This window comes from Podarcis vaucheri (genome assembly GCF_965113315.1).
Source record: "Podarcis vaucheri genome assembly, chromosome: 7".
Classification (NCBI taxonomy): Eukaryota; Metazoa; Chordata; class Lepidosauria; order Squamata; family Lacertidae; genus Podarcis; species Podarcis vaucheri.
In genome coordinates this window covers 60049474-60068447 of record NC_138765.1, presented here as the reverse complement: position 1 = coordinate 60068447, position 18974 = coordinate 60049474, and the positions used below count along the sequence as shown (strand labels likewise).

The following is an 18974-nucleotide window of genomic DNA, read 5'->3' as shown; positions in this document are numbered from 1 at the left end:
TTCCCCAGGCATTTTTAAATATAGTATTTTTTAGCCATCTAGATAGCTTTTATTACTTTACATTTTCATGGATTATTGGTTACATTTTATATTGTATTTGTACATTTTAAATTCAATGCATACCACCCTGAAATACATTTTTTGATGAAGTTGAGGCTTATAAAATAAATGTATTGAAAATAATTCTGCTTCATAGATCAAAGTTTGAAGCTGGTGTTAGTAAACCGCTTTGTCCAAATTCAGATGAAATGCTAAAACAATGGTTAATACAAAATGGAAGGAAAAGCTGAATGAAGAGAACTATGTGGCAACAGCTATGTGTTGGGGAAGTTTAGTGGGTTCTGGAAATGCAATGAAGAAACAGTTAAGGGACTTCAGATTAGGTAAAGGAAAGCTTTGCTGCATAAGTGGGTCATGACAAAGAATTTAGGCATACTATCTTATGTACTTTAACAAAGTCTAACCCAAATAGTTACATATTTTCCCTGTTTACCCTGCCTCCATTTCCCTTTTATCTATTTTTAAACTGTAAGCCCTTTGGGGTTGTTATCTGTCAAACCTGTTCTTTGAAAAGTACCATGTACATAGATGGCACTGTATAAATAAACTGCTTCTTAAATAAGAGGGATGTGCTTGATAAAAGCAGATGCGAAGGCTAATCAAGGCAAAATAAGAAATATGGCAAAATATATACAAGTAGAATGGAATTAGACAAAGGCAGGACTATACATTGGATATTTCACAACCAATAAAAATGTCTAGACTTTCATTCTTCCTGACATTGTCTTAGTATGTACAGTTTTGAAGACAACATGATGAGTTCAAGTCATGGCTAAATCAAGCCTAATGCTTTCAGGGGTACTACCTGAGTGTGATTTAGTTGGATACAACTCAATATACTTAAATACACACTAAATAGTAAGAATAAGTATTTTTCTGTTAAAAGTCAGAAATATTACTCTGTCTAAGGATAGCCTGTGTAGAACTATGCAACAAAGTATATATTAAAAAGCTTACATTATTCTAAAATAATATTCAATGCTCAATGTTGATTTTTTTCTTTAAAAAATACATAATATTATAAACACTTCAAATTTAAATCTATTTGGTTAAAAAATTCTTTCACTATATTCTTTCTTTCAGTGTAGTTTACAAAAAAAACACAGCTATGTCTGTTGAAAAGGAATGTAAATGAAAGGACTGCAGAATTCATACCAGATGGAAAGCATATCTGTCCACTTCTGCTATATGACATTTCAGTCAATGCAAAAAATACATAAGCACTCAAACGTGGAAGCTTGATCAGAGGATGAAACCCATCAATGACATTGTGGCCCCTCATTCCAAGAGTTTATGTAGCATCCTCAATTCCATTTTGAACACAAGCACTGATGAAATGGAACCCTGCAGGTCCCAGGGAGAAGACAAGCATCAGCCCATCTGATTGTTTAAAAGTTTTGCATCAACAGTAATTCCAAGCTGTGCAAGTAACCCCACAAAACCCAAGTACATTATGCAGTACATATCTATATCTGCACATACACATAGGTGCACAACAGCAATGGGAAAAGGACTGCAAAGGACAATACATATTTGGTGTAGAAGCCAATTGTTACAAAAATACTGCTATGAGAAATGCTAAGAACTATAGCGCTTGATCATAACACATGGCCAAAATGCTTACAAAATTATCCCACAGCACAATTATTATATAAGAGAAAGTTTTAAGTTAATACACTATATTAGAATACCCTAGTTCTAACAACTGAATTCAACATACTGTAGTAACAAAAGCTCTTAGCAGTAAGGGACGCACACAGAGACATCCTGCATATTATATACAAAGCCAGCCAGCCCAAAACTGGTTTTGATTAAGGCTAGGGTATTATATATGAAAACAAATGGGACCTGAAATAAATTGTTGGCAGGGTATCTTCCTGCCCAGTCTGAGCTGCAGAGACTGCAAATACCACAGATCCTAGGATTCTGCTTCATGCAAACTTCACTTAAGAATGAATACATCAAATATTGTATTATCACTCATATTAAGGATAAGGACTGGAACTGGACTAAAAATCAGCAGCAGATATGCCACCTACATTTAGCAGTTCCAACACTTTCTGCAGTAGCTTATGAGTTCCTGGGGCATTTTGCTTTCATGCACTGATATACAACAACCCAGGAAAAACTAGACTCTCACAAGAATTTTGTTTTTTTTTTAAAAATAGAACTTATCTAACTACTTCCTCAACCCTTGTAAAAAAAAAATCCTCTCTGTGCTATCTCAACTCTTTCAAATACCCCCAGGTTGCAATATTATGCATGTTTTATTGTATATAAGCCCTGATGAAATCAAGTTCCACATAAACGTTGGCTATGGTTGGGATGCTAAACTGTCAGACAACAGAATGTTAGCCCACTTACCCAATTTTTGCTCTCTCTTTAGTTTTGGATGAAGAGCCAGTTTTGGGTTTTTTGCTTTCTTTGTCTTTTGGTTTTGATTTAACTTTCCTGCCCTTCTTTTCCTCTCTTCCTTCTGCTGAAACACTTGGGAAGTTTTCTGGACTCATTACTCGTGGAATGTTTCGCTCCCCTCTCTCTTTTGCTTTTGCTATTGCCTCCGATATTATGCGATTAGCTTTCTCCTGCTTACTTTCAGATTCCACCTTTTTTTTCTGTTTTTTCTCAGACATAGATTTCACCTGGGTATTCTGCAACTTAGCATATGTCCCAGAACCATCTGTTTTCTTGGAGGAAGGAGGCTGCAAGAAAGAAAAAATATATATATACGTTATTCATCTAAAAGAAATGTGTTGTCTTATACTGTACATTTGCAGTGCAGGCTTATACATGTTTACTCAGGAGATAGTCCCAGTGCTTATTCCATAGTCTAACTGCAGTCATGCAGCACAATCCTACACATGTATACTTAAAATAAAGATCTACTGTGTTCTTTAAGGCTTACTGATAAGTATGCTGCAGATTGAAGCCCTAATCACATATAATATAGTTTGATAATTCATGCAAATGCAATAAAAATAAAACATTTTAATTCTATCATAAAATCATACAAAGTCAGTATAAAAATACCATCTGTTAAAGCTATAGTATTCTTGAGTGGGTACGGGGGGGAGCTATCCAACTTTTTATCTGCATTCTTTGTGACATTCTTTGTCACAGACAATATTTAGAAAAATCGAGGGGATACTGTAGCTTTAAGTTATAGTAAAATTACTACATTACTGTGTATTAGACCAGGTCTTTGCATGTGCAATAAAAGGCGGCTTGGGAAACAGACATATAAATGTTAAACTCAAAGAAGTATTCTAAGTTTTCCCCCTCTCATTTTAATAGAGCTGGCAGCTGTACTATAGAAAAGTAAAAGGTAAAAATGGTGTAGTTTGAAGTTATAAATCTTTAAAAATTGTAACTTCTAAATTCTAAAAACTTTTGTCTAGTGTGAAAATTCTCTATCCATAAGATTTTCATAGGCTGAATTGTTCACAACCTTGTAAAAATAAAGGGGTGGTGTCCACTAAATTAGCATCTGTGCCTGGGGAGGTTCCAGTTTACAGTCTTCATGTACTGATGAGGGTGGGCCATAATACAACTCCTGTTCCAACTGCATTTATTCACATTCTCCATTTTACTGTTTACCTTCTTTTTTACTTCCATATTTTCTGTGCTATCTCACTTCAGTTGAAAATTAATCTACATTCACAGCCTACTCACCCTTCACCAGTGTGAATAAAAATATAAACATAATTTAAAAGAATTTTCATCCTACAGTTACCAATTTTTTGTGACCATTTAAGTTGTATTTTATATGTAATAAAACATTTTATTTACGGCACACTGATTAAGAAAATATTCAGGATAAGCCAAATAGTTCTATACAACTCCCATGTAAAAAGAATGCTTATACATAAAAAATACTGTTTTATGAATCTTGAATTTCTAGCCAGATACAGAAACTATATACTGATGAAGAAAAAGCAAATTTATAAAAACTTACATAACATAAAAGTTAACGTCATAGCAAAATCTGTACATAATACAATGTTCAACATTCAGATGCAATATATTTAAGCCGAATTAGCTTTCACAGGTAAACTAGGCATATAACGCTAAACAATTTCAGTCAATTATTTACAAAAAATACCCTTTGTTTAGAAATTCATGTAGAACTGATCACAGGAAACAGTTAAACAGCTCCTTTGTTTGGTTGTTGTTTCTAAATGTACGCACACTGAAATTCCTGTTTCTAGCACAAATAATTAGAGCAGCCTCTCGAATATCTGACGGAGGACAGCTTTTAAAAAAAACAAACGTAAGGAATGGAAAGAATTTCCTATCCAAACAGACAAAAAAAGCAGATAACAATTCTGCTATGTTCTCACCCATAAATGTGCCTCTGACTACAGCATAGGGGAAAGCCAGGAATTTCCAAACACATTTTCAGGCCAGATCCAGTTCGCTTTACTGGATACATTTTTCTATACGTGCCTCATCAAAGCTTAACAGCAGTGCTGCAGCACGAAGAAGAAAGCAGGGTTTATGATAGCTAAGTAAAATGCCACCTCAAGGCCTGCAGGCTACAACAAATCACCAAGACTCGAGAAAACAGCAACAAGCTCAAGATGGCGATGCAGCACGACTCCCGCAGCAGCCAGTAATAAGGAAGGTTATTCAATCCCATTAGCCTTTTAGCCCAAAGAACCCCTCCTCCTCCCACTCATTCAAGCTTTCACTTACCCTTCCTCTTGGCCTCTTCACTGAAGACATTTTTGGCATTAGACAAAGGCTTGCCCTCTGATTTTTCACCACCCGAGGTAGTGCTCAAGAGAAAAGCATTGAAAGAAGATTGCTAAATGGCCTATTTAGTAAGCCGAAAGCCAGGATAGACACAACCTTCCACAAATACACATTGTGAATTATCAACATATTCCTTCCTTGACAAGCAAGAGTCCTCTGTTTATCTACTGTATGAGAAACCGTCAACCTCCATGGAACAGCAGAATTTCAACAATAGCTGTAAGCAGATAGCCAGATTCCAACAAAACACAGAAAGAAATGAATGCACAAAGCATCAAAATGCATCAGCATGAATATTAGAGATGTCGTTAAAAATACTGACTCCTTCTGCGGAAGTAGGCCAGCAGATGGTGCTACCAGTTATTATTCCATTAGACTCTGTAATTTAACCCTCAATAGACTGTTCTTCCCTACATGTGGTACAGTAGTTAACTCTTACTCTTCCAGCTGCTACAGTAGTTGAAAATAATACCTATGTATTCCACACCACACGCAAGTAACACACCGAAATCTGACATCCATTTCAAAGCCTCCCTCCTACAGCTTTATAATACTAGGTCCACAGAGCAAAAATATTTGAAGTCCAGAAGCACAAGGACCATATAAGATATTTATTGTTACAAAATGACATGCATCCTTTTTTTCTACGTGAACACTTGATATTTTAGCAGGACAGTACAGAGGTGTTTTTGCGGAAGCTATTTTGAGCCATGCCTGCTTTATATTCCTTTAATCTCCTTCCCTTTCTGTAATGTATCTATTTGGACAGAACAGGTAGGTAAGACCTTACTGATCAAAATCCATACTACTCACATATTTTTGAAGTAATATTAGTAGTAAAAAGTAAATAATAAAAAGTAATATTGTTAATAACAACAACAACAACAACAACAACAACAACAACAACAATTCTGTAATACAGTTGCACAAGGAGGAGGAGGCCAGCCTTAAATATTATAAAGAGAAGAAATGGTCAAAACCCATGAAATGGGTAACAGACTGAAAATAAAAGTTTAAGAAGTATTAATCTTTATAAAAGTCAAAGTTATTAATACACAGCTTTATTCAATCTGATGAAAACTGTATCAGTTTTGAAAATATGCACCATATCCTTCACAGAAGGAATATACTTCACAGCTGACTTGTAGAAAATGATTAGATATCAAGGCCACACAGAATTTGTGGTCCCCGAGTGGGAGGTGAGCTAGGTTTGCCTATCCCTGGAGACCTTTAGATCTAATTGTTTTCCAAAATTCTGAGAGATTTAATAAACTTCTGTGCAGTTGGCCTTACTCGCCTCTGCAATGAAGACTGACCTTGGGCATAAATACAGCAGCACCACGCATTTTCTCCAGGGCTGCACGCCTTGATTTATTGGGCGACAGAAAGAGCTAAGAGAGCAGGGGAGACGACTTAAGTGTGCATGGCAGAAGATTGTCCCAGAATGCTGAAGAAATGTGTCCAGTGAAATAAATGGATTGGAAAATACCAAACCCTACTCATGGGTCACGCACCTAAAGATCACAACCAGATGTCAAGGTGCTACACACAATAATGAGTCTGAAAAATAGTTTTAATATACTAATAATCATTTGAATTTGGATCCTACAATTCAGTCTTTGAGCTGGTGTCTCAAGCAGGTACTTGCTGAAAATAATGTATGGGTGAGGATGTTTTTTCTTATATATATATATTCTACACATTTTTGTGCCTTTTATTTTTATCCATCACTTTATTACTTTATAATTGAAACATTTTCAATAAAATATTAATACAAATGGTTTTGAAAATGATGCCACTGTAGTTTCTAGCTTGGCCATGGGACAGATTGCTTTAGTAGTCTTGGTTGATGATCTTCATTTGAAGGTCAAAAGGAAATTTTCCTGCAGATTCTTTTGGATCTATCAGTACAGGTTAAAACACCAATGGAATTAAGCAGCTATTAAGGGTACTTTCTTATGGTTCCAACTTTCTCTACTGTTTCATATCTATATTAAATGATGAGAACTAGATGCTCTTATATTTTTTATCAATGTTCTATTGTATTTTTTCTGTGTTGTATGATTGCAAATTATGTTTAATAGGCTATTTTAGGACTACAAATTGCTTCAGAAAGATCATGCTTTAATTGGAAAGTAGACTATATAAAATGTTCATGTTCCAAAACAGTACTGTTCAATGAACTTGTGGTTTATCTGCTACTCAAATTTGATTTACTTATTTGGGCATTTATATCCTGCTTTTCTGTGACAAAATCAAAGTTGGTGCTGTTCACAAAAAAGGAACCAAGCTTTTAAAATTATTTTATTGGCCTTCTATTATTTGGTCTGCTATTCTCTTTAAAGAAGTTTTTTCATGGTTTATCCCTCCCCGTTTGTTCTGTTTTCAGTATTGACACTAGACATCTTTAGCACTTCTTCAGAACTACAAAGGCAAGATTGAAATGCAATAAATAAACAGAAGTATGGGGTCCAGATCAAGGGAAGTAATAGTACTGCTCTATTCTGCCTTGGTCAGACCACACCTGGAATAGTGTGTCCAGTTCTGGGAGCCACAATTTAAGAAGGATGTTGACAAGCTGGAACATATGCATAGGAAGGCAACTAGGATGATCAAGGGTCTAGAAGTCAAGCCTTATGAGGAATTGTTGAAGGAGCTAGGTATGTTTAGCCTGGAAAAGAAGAGACTGAGAGGAGATATGATAGCCATCTTCAAACATCTAAAGGGCTGTCAGATGGAAGATGGAGCAAGCTTGTTTTCTCCTGCTCTGGAAGGTAGGACTCAAACCAATGGTTTCAAGTTACAAGAAAGGAGATTCCAACTAAACATACAGAAAAACTTTCTGACAGTAAGAGCTTTTTGATAGTGGAACCATCTCCCTCAGGAGGCTGTGGACTCTCCTACCTTGGAGGTTTTTAAGCAGAGGTTGGATGGCCATCCGTCATGGGTGCTTTAGCTGATATTCCTGCATTGCAGGGGGTTAGACTAGATGACCCTGGGGTCCATTCCAATTCTAAGATTCTATGATATAATTTGAACACCAGATAGGGGAACCCATATAGGAGAGGGCTGCTGCCTCATATCCTGCCTGTGTATTTCCTGCATGCACCAGGATGGACACAGTTCTTACATTATTATCAAGATTTGCCTTCAGAGGTCCTCAGTGGGAGCTCTTTCTTTCATAATGGGCTAAGTGACTTCCAGCAACTCAGCCTCACTCCCTTGCCTCAGAGGTGCTCAGTAAGAGCTGTTGCATGTGAACTGCTAACTTCCAGCAGGCTTCAACTTTCACTGAGTAAGATCTGGCTGCTCAGACTCACTAACCTCAGAGGTCCTAAGTGGACATCCTCAGACACCAGAGAAGACCAAGAATGAGGACAAAAAACCTGGCATAATTTATTATCTGTGCAAATCTTTTTGAATGTAATTGTATTGTGCAAATATTTTTAAGCAGCTTTGTGTGTCTTTTAGGACTACATAGTAGAATAAAAGTATCAAACAAATAAATATTATGAAGCCACAAGTAGGGTAAATATGAAATATTCTGATTTCCAGCATTATTACCACATCTACAAGTGGTGACCTCAGTTCTGGAAAAAAGTTTTGGAATGAGGAGGAAAAACAAAAAAACAAATCTGGAACGATGTGGTCCTGCAGTCTAGGAACCCTTTCTCTTTCTTTAGCATTCTCCCTGGGGAATCAGATACCCATGGATCTAAAGCACACCCTTGACTTACAAGTGGATGCTGTATTCAAAAACAATTTTTACCATATTTATTTATTATATATATTTATTAAATTTATATCCTGCCCTTCCTCCCACAGGCAAACCTAATAAGAAGGCTATACAGTGGTACCTCTGGTTATGAACTTAATTCGTTCCGGAGGTCTGTTCTTAAGCTGAAACTGTTCTTATCCTGAGGTGCACTTTCGCTAATGGGATCTCCTGCTGCATGCATGCCTCTGGCGCGCGATTTTCATTCACATCCTTGGGCAAAGTTCGCAACCAGGAGCAGCTACTTCCGGGTTAGCGGAGCTTGTAACCTGAAGCGTTCGTAACCAGAGGTACCACTGGACACTTATCTGAAGAATAGATTTCATTCACTGCCAATGCTTTTGTTACTACTAAGTTAATGTAAAAGTGTGCAAAAACACAGCTGCCCATATTTTAACTGGAATCGTATACCAGATAGGCAAACTTATAGCTAATGGCACTGACTTCCAACTACCTTCCTGGTACAATAAAAACTTGGGCTTAAATCTGGTATATCTTCACTACATCTTCTCACAATTGAGCCTATCTACCTATAAGATCGTGGAAGAGAGCCTGATCCAATCTCCTACTAGCTGGGAACTTTAATGGGTTGATTCCAATTCCTTGTAACACATGAAAGTGAACTCATTTTTGTATATGCAAGTTTTTAACTAAATGTTGCTAGATTCTGACTGGTTAGATGTGTGGTTTTATTATTTTAAAATAATAAACTAATTTTATTTTTTTCTGTTGTAATTGTTGGAAGATGCTGTAGTTTCAAGAAGTGTAGGCTACATATAATTAAACAAATGGAGTCCCACAATATAAGCAACTATCAGTATAAATTTCAAATGCTAAACTATATTTTTATATGGTATAAACAATACAAGGAGAAGATCAAGGTTTAGTTTCAATCCAAATCTATACAGAACTTCATAGTCAGTATAGAGCTCATATGAGTTCCCCACAAACTTTACAGTTAGAGGATGCTCTCCACAAAAGGATTATGAGGATGGAGCATTGTTAGACCACTGAAGTGAATAGGAAAACCTCATGCACAACTCCCAGCGTGCATCAAAGCTCTCACATTCATGCCATAACAGCTGTACTAGTGCATGTAATTGCTTAAAACACTGGATGGATTTCCTCACTGCATATCTTTCACATTTTTTGTTTGCTCTTGTTCTTATCTTTACTATGTACTTTGTGGTTTTTATTTTGTAATTTTATGTTGTGAACTGCCCTGGGAGCTAAGGATGAAGGGCGGTATACAAATTTAATAAATGAAATCATCATCATCATCACTCATTTTCCAGGATACTGGAAATTTAATTTAATTTAAACTTGTATATTGTTAAAATTTAAAAAATCTACCAGCAAATATCTTGATTATCCCACCTATACTCAAAATATGGATTTTATATTATTTCACAGCTTTCTCGATAAATTTGCAATATAATTAAACACATGCAGTGCAATCACAAGCCTCTTTACTCAGAAGCAAATCCTTCTTAATTTAATGAGACTTAATCCTTTATGAGTGTATTTTGGTCATAATATAAAGCTTTGTTTTTCCTCTTATTGGCTCTGTTAAATTCATTTTGGAAGAAACATTAAGTCATATATGTATGTTATATACTAGATACAAGTAGTTCTTTAATTTTCCCTCTGCAGACCAACTGAACATTGCTGGGGTCTTGGACCACTTATTTTATGTTTGAAAATCAGAGCACATATGATAAAATAAGTGATATTTTATAAACCACAATCTGGCCTTTCTAATGTGATGGATGTGCCTGTTTTTGTAACCACAAATTTATTAAAAATTGAATGTTAAATTTACTTTACCCTCAAGTCAAGTTTGGCATTCAACCTGCTTCTGCATTTGGACTTGAGAGCAGCAAGAGGTGAAAATCTCAGTTCACATCAGCACCATATTATGAAAATTACAGGCTCTAAACCAGGGCCTTGTTAGGATGCTTGTTAATCTGGGCTTGAGCAAAAGAGCCTTGATATTGCCAGAAGAAGAAGAAAAAATCAATTTTAGGGTCAAGTGCAGAAATTGAGTTTGTTCCACCTTTCAACAAACCACGGTTTGAAAACTTCTGTTATATTCCTTCACATAACATAAGCTATGCATTTTGGAACACTTCAGTAGGTTTCACTTCTCAGGAATATTAACAGGAAGAAAGGACAAGAATCAGTTCTACTTTCCTAAGTAAGAGACATGTGATTGTGAGTTGGTTGAATAAACTGGATTTTTTTGTTGTTGAAACGAGCTACAGTGAACCTTGAGCTTGTGTATTCCCCTCTCTCTTCTATTGCTCCAACATATCCATGAGGATATTGGAAGCTTTTACATTTATTCCCCCCCCCAATTATTTTCAGCTTGTCATTGATGAACTGTGATTAATCTTAACTTTGGTTTGTTTCTAACAAATCAACTTCAAACCATGGGTTATAAAGGTGATTTAGATGAAAGGGGACCAAAACACAGGTGAGCCTAAGACTCATTGTGGCTTGTTCCCATTACAGTAAACCATGATTTATCATGATCCCCAAAATGAGAGCTATAGGTACTGAAATTTATTTTACAGCTGTTTCTAACTATTATTTTTTACTGGATTATTTTAAATCTTAAACTTTGCAAAAGATCTGAGTACAGTGTTTAATATCTTCCAGTTCCAGAGAAATTAAACATACAGTTTAGTTTGGCTTTGATCCTACCCACATCCTCCTTATATACTGGAGTGATCCACAAATTCCAGCCTCTCCTCCCCTTCCTGGAATCCACTTCCTGTTTGTACTCTGCTTTGAGTATGCATGGAGGAGGCCAATAGGACGAAAGCTACTGTTAACAACTCTGCTTTCTGTTACTTAGTTTCCTGGCAGAGTGCTAGGCAGCCTGTGCAGTGCAGTACACCAAGTAATAGCTAGGATCGTATTTCACTGCTGGCAGTCATTCCATGCAAATCCAGGACACAGAGGACTCATACTAACAAAGAATTGACAAGAAAGACAACAAACAACCACCAAGGTCTAACTTGTGACTTTAGAAACATTATATTAATAAAAATGGATAAAACATTTTTGTAATATACTTACAATGTAAAAGCTGACCTGACATCTTAGAAATTTGTCCATACCCCGTGTACCAAAAAAGTTTGTAAAGAACATTAATAGGAAGAATTTGTATCTGCTTGCTTTTAAGTATGTTACATTATTATATGCAGGATTTAATTTGTGCAGGCCAAAATTTAAAGCAACAAATAAAAAAATGGGCAACAGTACATGGTGTCATGGAGTAATTTTATTATTCTGAATAATAAAAGAGGACAAATTAAATGTCACTGATTTCTTAACATATTTAGCAAATGTTATCTCCCTCTCTGCACTGATATTAATGAGAAAAATTAGGTGTTGACATTTTAGGTGCCGCTTATGAAAAACTGTAGGCTTTTTTGAAACTTGCACCTGCATTTATAACTTTCAAAATATTGTTAGCAATTTCTGACTTTTAACTGACACCTATTAACCATCGTAGCACCCATCAACCTTCTTCATAAGGTCTCATTTACATATCCATGTCATTTTGTAGCATCCATAGATGCATCCACATAACTGGAAATTTATCTTGCTTAATTTTTCATCAGAGCTTAATAACATAAGCCAACGTCTAAAAGCACCAAGTCAGTAATATTTCAAGCAATGTCAATGCTACCACATTTTCATTTCTCATGCTAAAATTTGCTTCACTAGCAGCCTTCACCAGCTTTAGCTTTGCATTTTAGAACTAGCTTGGTAGTCATAGCTGAAAAGAAATAGCATACAGGTGAGTGCACAGAATTCCATGCAAGTGAATGAAATGCTTCATCTCTCTTCTGCACCAAGCACAGAAACCAAAAGGCCTACTAGAGAAGGGCCTCTGAACCCAGCAGGGCTCTCCACTACTCACTCTGTCATCCTCTAGCAGGAAGAGTAACTTTTTTTTTTGCAGGCTAACAGTTTATTTTCACGGCTGATGAGGTTACTGGCAAAACACTGATTTCACCTCTCCTAATGGTATACTTCCTAACAGACATTCTACGAACGGCAAGCTCTGCAACTCAAAACTTCTAAAATAACCACTCACCTGGTCAGCACTGACAATTAAGAATTACATCCAGGGAAGCTTTTGGAAGAGTTGCTTTTTCTTGTCTTTCGGGTAAAACATAAGCAAATGTAGATAGAGTGGTACCTCTGGGTTACGTACTTAATTCGTTCCGGAGGTCCGTTCTTAACCTGAAACTGTTCTTAACCTGAAGCACCACTTTAGCTAATGGGGCCTCCCGCTGCTGCCGCGCCACCACCGCACGATTTCTGTTCTCATCCTGAAGCAAAGTTCTTAACCCAAGGTACTATTTTTGGGTTAGCGGTGTCTGTAACCTGAAGCGTCTGTAACCTGAAGTACCACTGTACTGTATGTGTGTGCAGGTGGGAAAGTAAAACTATTTAGGATGTAAGCAACTAAATCATGGGTTTAACTCAGGTGCACTAACTTTTTTGGGCCTGAGGGATGCAGTGAGGATTGGCCACACCTAAACTGCCACATGCCACACACACAACAATCCACATGCTCAGCAGAGAAGGGGGATGGATGAGCAGTCTGCAAACATGCAAGCAAGCAGTCAGAACGAGGGTGGGGGATTGTTTCAGTAGACACATACTCATTCAGCATTTTTCTTTCTCAGGGCAGCACTGGTAGTGGAGGATATCCTACACCAGGATTGCCCTGACGACGATAAAATACACTATCGTTCAGCTCAGCTGGTTTCATTCAGCCCTTATCACAAATCTCAATGTTACTTTGAGATGCTTGCTTCATTTGGCTCCCACTGAGGTCTTCTGAAAAGATGATACCTCATGATTGTCCCTAAAAGCAGATGCTTCAGCTGCACTCTAGATATTATCTTTTTAATAATACAGGTAACTTGCAACTTACACACATTTACTCATGTGGATTCAGCTATACATGCTTGGCTATAAAAAAAACCCCAACACATTTTAAAAGGGGGCAGGCATCCAGGAAAAAAGACTTTGCCAATCCCACCTGCCATTGAACACAATCTGTTTTGACTATATGAAATTTGGTTTACGCGCTAGCCCCAGAACATAATCAGCAAAATGCAGTTCACCTGACATTAGCAGAAAGTTTACCAGTATGTGGAAGTGCAAAATATCAGCAAGGTCAAACAGCTTAGGGATGCAGTTTTGGGACAAAAACAGCCAGGGAATGGAATGGACACAGCAGGAGCCATCTGGTAAGTGCAAAGAGAGTTAAACATGACCTCACAAAGCTGGTGTGCATGTTTCTGGGGTTCACATAAAACTTTTGAAGGTCAAGAACTTGGGGCCAGGTTACCCAAGGGATGGCCTCGTCCCATATATCCCTGCCCAGACAATGCACTCCTCAGAAGGGGCATGGTTGAGAATTCTGCATGCCCCAGATGTTCACCTCACCCCAAACTGGGCTTTTTGTGTTACAACTCTAGCCCTCTAGAATCAATTACCAGCTGAAATTAGGCAGGCGTCTTAAGTCTCGATGCTTAGCTGGCTACTAAAAATGGTCAGTGGCTTCAGGGTGTGAAGTGGTTTACAAATTTGTAAATGAAAATAAATGGCCTGTGAGTTAGGCGCCCTTGCTTAAATTGAAGATTAGGATGGCCAACATAATAATTAGTGTTTGACATATCACTTCAGTTCATACAAATGATTATCTTGTCACCCATTGTGCAGAATTTTGAAAGCTCGGTGATCTCATATTTAGGGCTCATGAGCAATATCATTTATGTTCCCTAGACATTCTACCATATTAATCACTGTGACCTTAAAGACTTAATGATTTGACAGCATCAAGTACCTCTGCCATCTAACTGTTATGTAGTTAACTACTGCTAAGCAACACCTGCCTTTCGAAGAAAAGAAAGATGCATTCTCCTAGATTCATGCTATGCTTAACACATGAGAAAAAAAGTATTTTACAGCCCAAAAGTAAATAGACAAATGAAATATAAAGAATATATTACACTAGTATTTGGTCAAGCCAAAATGTCAAAAAGAATACTCTCTTGGAAAAATTATGCTCAAATAGCAGTCACTATTAATAACAGATTTGAAATCAAAGGGATGTTTTATGCTCACTACTATAAATTACACCATAATTTGCTCCAAAATGTTTTCAAAGTAAATACTAGGTTCTCATAATAAAATATTAAAATCCACAGCCACCTACATAAATATAAAAAACAGAATCCAGTATTTCCATCAATATTATATATTGCTAATATTTGTTACATTTTTTATTATATATACGTATGTATGTGTGTGTGTGTGTGTGTGTATATATATATATATATATGTTCAATTCTGCTTATTAATTTAAACAATAATAGTTATATATACAACTCTTCATGGCAACAATGTTCAAAGCTAGAGTCATACCTCTATGTGTTATTAAAAAGACCATAAAGGTGTTTTATAACTTCAATTAATTTGAGATGGGGGAGAAAAAACAAAGCAAGCAGCATTATAAAGCTTATTTCTCAACACTTTTTTGTATTTTTTTTCCTTCCAGTTTATACCACAAAACAACAGTTGGCAGTAACGAAAGCAAAAATAACAGTCTGCCAAGTCGTACAGAAACAAACTGAAATGTGTATTCAATTTTGGAAGATATGGCAGAATGCTGTGTTTTCTGAGATGGAAGACACTGTAAAGTGAAGTGTGCAAAAGGCATTTAGAGCTAAGATTTAAATGCTATTTAGTATTCCATCTCAAACAGCCAAAAGTTATAAAAACCTCTCCAAACCGCCCCCCCCTTTTAAACAGGATCCTCTACTTCAGGATAGTTCTTCTTACTAATGGATTATGGTTCTCCCTCCTTATATTGGTTGAACTACTAACTACTTTTGACTAATAGCAAGGTAAAAATGAACTAGCTATAGCAAAATATAACCCTCCCAGAAAAGCATTACCTACCTGCCCTTGAGCATTTACACGTTTTCGCTCTTGCAGGTGTTGATTAGAACTAGGAGGATACCAGGGATGATTGCAATTTTGAGTCTGAGTCCGAACAAGGTGGGAGGGCTCTGTCACTTGTGGGGTAACATGGTGTTCTAGGTGGTGTTCTAACTCATTACTTGAGCTGTCCTGCACAAATGTAGATTCACTGAACTGGGGAAGGAGATCTTCCTGAAGGAGAGTTTCTGGATCCAGTTCTGTAAATGATTCAGCTTGAGATTCGACTTGATGAAGCAAGTTCTCATCCAAAGACGAAAAACCATTGCCTTCTATAGGATCACTGAAATAGCTCAGCTGAGGACCAGAGCCAGCAGGGGCAGAAAAATTAATGTTCACTGCAGACAGTTTTGAACCACTGAAGCTGCCCCGAGGATGTGCTGAATGCAACACATGGAAACTATTTGAATTTAAAGATGGACTTGAGTTAAGGAGGTTATCTGTATTTTCTTGCTTGGTCCCTATCTGAGGAGCAAAGGCATCACTCTCTGGAAAATCAGATAGAGAATGAGTTTGTTGACTAACAGAAAGAGCTGTCGAAGACTGTAGAAGACTGGTAGGAGAGACATGGTTACTAGAGTAGGAATAAGGAGGTGAAAACTGTGTATTAACAGAGCATGGAGTAGGAGAGTGTCCATCAAAGTTTTCGTCTTGAGTCCCACAAAAGTGAGGTGAGTTACTTGCAGTCTGAGAAAATGACTGCACAGAGATAGACTGTTGTGAGTCTGAAAGAGTAGCACCTTGAGGTGCATGAGAAACACTGGTTCTATGTGAAACAGACGCATTAACCTCCATGAAGTTTTCTGACTGACTTTGAGTGTCCTCTTCTGCATTGATGCCATTTCTGTTTTGCTGCGACTGCAATGAGGCACACGGATGGTGCTGTTCGCTGGCCTGAAATAAGGCAAAGTCATGGTGTGCTACAAAGCTTTTGTTCTGCTGCATAGATTGTGAACGACCTTGGTGAAAAGGGGATCCATTCTGATTTGAAACACTGCTAGAAGTTTGGTGTCCCCACATTGGGCTTCCATCTGCCACATCAGGAAACATCCCATTGGTTTGGCTTTGGGGATGGATGGGTGAGCAATTAAACTCAGAGTGTGGTGATAAAACATTTTCAGCTGGGCTGCTGAAGGACTGGTTTACTTGAAGTTTCAATGAATCATACTGATTTAGCTGCCCAAATTCATTTATCTTTTGTTGAGTTTGTGTTTCCTGCACATGGTTTAACGAGTCGATGTGTAAAGGTTCAAACTCTGCACCCAAGTTCAATTCATCAACAAGTGAAACAGGTCCAGTTTGTACAAAAGCATCATCAGACAAACTTTCTAAGGTATCACTAAAGAGGTTGGCATCATCAAAAAAGTCCATCATAGGATCTGTCATCTTGATATATCTGTGCTAGTTTGACACTACTCCAAATGGAGTCAGCTAGCCTTTCGGCAGCACACAGCAACAGAGAATTTGCAGTGGTCAACACCTTATCTAAGCCATGTCCACATCCATTAGCACATTTGAAGAAATAATGTCTTGAAGTGTTTAAAATACCCTAGGTAAGAGGGGAAAAAAGCAATTAAGCGGTTACTTTAAAATGTTAATGTATGGGGCTGTATTTTAAATTACCACCGCCCCCCAAATCATGTTTTGTCTCCTGTCATGTGACACTTAAAATACAGAAATGTTGTTGCAGATGGACTGATGTGAACCCAAATTTCCAACTTTCTGATATATTTCCTGAATATGCATGCCACTAATCAATTGCTATAACAATACATAAGTTTGCATTAGACATGTAACCTTTTTACTATATAGGAACACAAGCTGAAATCTCAGGTCATGCCTTTTACACAGAAATCTTATCAGCTTAGGGGAGCAGTTATTAAGGAGTTCTAGTCACCTCCATATACAAAAGCGAAGACAAAAGCAGGATAACTTAATCTTCAGTTAAATGCCCATAACATTTCAGAAGGAAGGGTTTGTAGATACTGGGAAAACCTGTGTTTGTCCATGATACTGAAAGTAACTATCTGGTTAAAAGAGTGTAACTACTCATTGTATGCATAATAATACATGCAGTTAACAATCAATTGTGTCATATCTACAGCACTTGATTTCATAACATTATTTTGCCACCGCTTCATTCTTTTACATAGAAAAGGAGCCTTTAATTAAATGTTTGACAAACAATCATGGATTCAATTTTAAGAGATGGTTGTAGAGTTTGATGTTTTATTATATTTAAATAAATCTGTCAATCTTTAAAAAAACTAGCTTCAAAAATATTGATTTTTATTCACCACGGTTTATTGGGACACAAACAAGTTGACAGAATGTAATGCTGTGTTATCATAAGTATCATATAAAGAGCTTCCACAGTGATTGCAAAACAATCTTCAACCATATCAATATGGATTTTAAAATGACTGCTCTAAAATAAATGAGCTGTAAATTTCACCAATATATAATGTGAAGTATGTGGTATAGCATGATGGGAAAGAACTTAAGGTTCAAATGTTTCCTCCTAACATCACCATCCCTGCCACCCCCCCTCCTCTTTAAGTGCATTTGCAAGTAGGAGATTATAAGCTTTCTCTTCTGATTTGACTTAACCACAGTTTAGCATTAGATCAGAATTCTAACCTTTGGTTAATCTGAACTACAGTTTGTTGAAACAAGCTGGCTTTCCAAACAATGATGTCAAATTAACCATGTGGCTTGTTTGAAAAAAGTCATTGTAAACCTAGTTTTTCAGGTCTGATGAAACTACTTGTTAAGCAAAAGCTAAACCCCCAGAATCCATAATTCCTACCAGATGGGAGAAAATGTGAACCCAAGGGCTTGCCTAGGATCATTCACATCATGTTACACTATGGTTTAATATGATGTCTGAACATAGCCAGTGTCTTTCTGTTGATTTCCTCCTTGGTACATCATACTTAAAACTATAAAGTTTATTTATATTTGCAGGCTGTCCCCTCCCATCATATCAGTAAATGTCATGACAATCCAAGCTCAGGATGCTCATGCTACTTTTTAAAATAAGATTTATTACAGCTTCTTACTTTTTAAAAATGTATTCTTTCAAGGAATTTGTTGATTTGTTGTCAAAAGGGCTATAACAAGTTTCTCCAAATCTATTTTATTTGCAATGATCTGAAACTTCAAGATAATGTGGATCAATACTGGATTTTAACTATTTATGTTTTTGTTTGTCAGTGACATTACTGTTATGACTCAGTTCAGTATTAGAAGGGGATTAGACAAATTCATGGATGGTAAAGTAATCAACGACTACAAGCCATGCTGGCTATGTACTACCATCACTGTTGGAGGAAGTTGCTGGAAATCA

At 36.9% G+C, this 18974-nt stretch overlaps 1 protein-coding gene across 12 annotated transcripts in view; it reads right to left on the bottom strand.

Moving 5' to 3' along the window:
• CHD9 (chromodomain helicase DNA binding protein 9) overlaps positions 1-18974 on the bottom strand; it is a 73311-nt gene that overhangs the window by 40856 nt on the left and 13481 nt on the right. For 8 of the 12 annotated variants that reach the window (XM_082232826.1, XM_082232822.1, XM_082232829.1 and 5 more), the window contains 2 exons: positions 15587-17174; positions 2425-2762 (listed from right to left, as the gene is read on the bottom strand). In XM_082232826.1, coding sequence (XP_082088952.1) covers positions 2425-2762; positions 15587-17011 — 1763 coding nt within the window. In that variant the 5' untranslated portion in view covers positions 17012-17174. Of the gene's footprint in view, positions 1-2424; positions 2763-4400; positions 4647-4755; positions 5134-15586; positions 17175-18974 lie in introns of those variants that run through there. The other 4 variants (XM_082232833.1, XM_082232823.1, XM_082232825.1 and 1 more) reach the window with 3 other exon arrangements.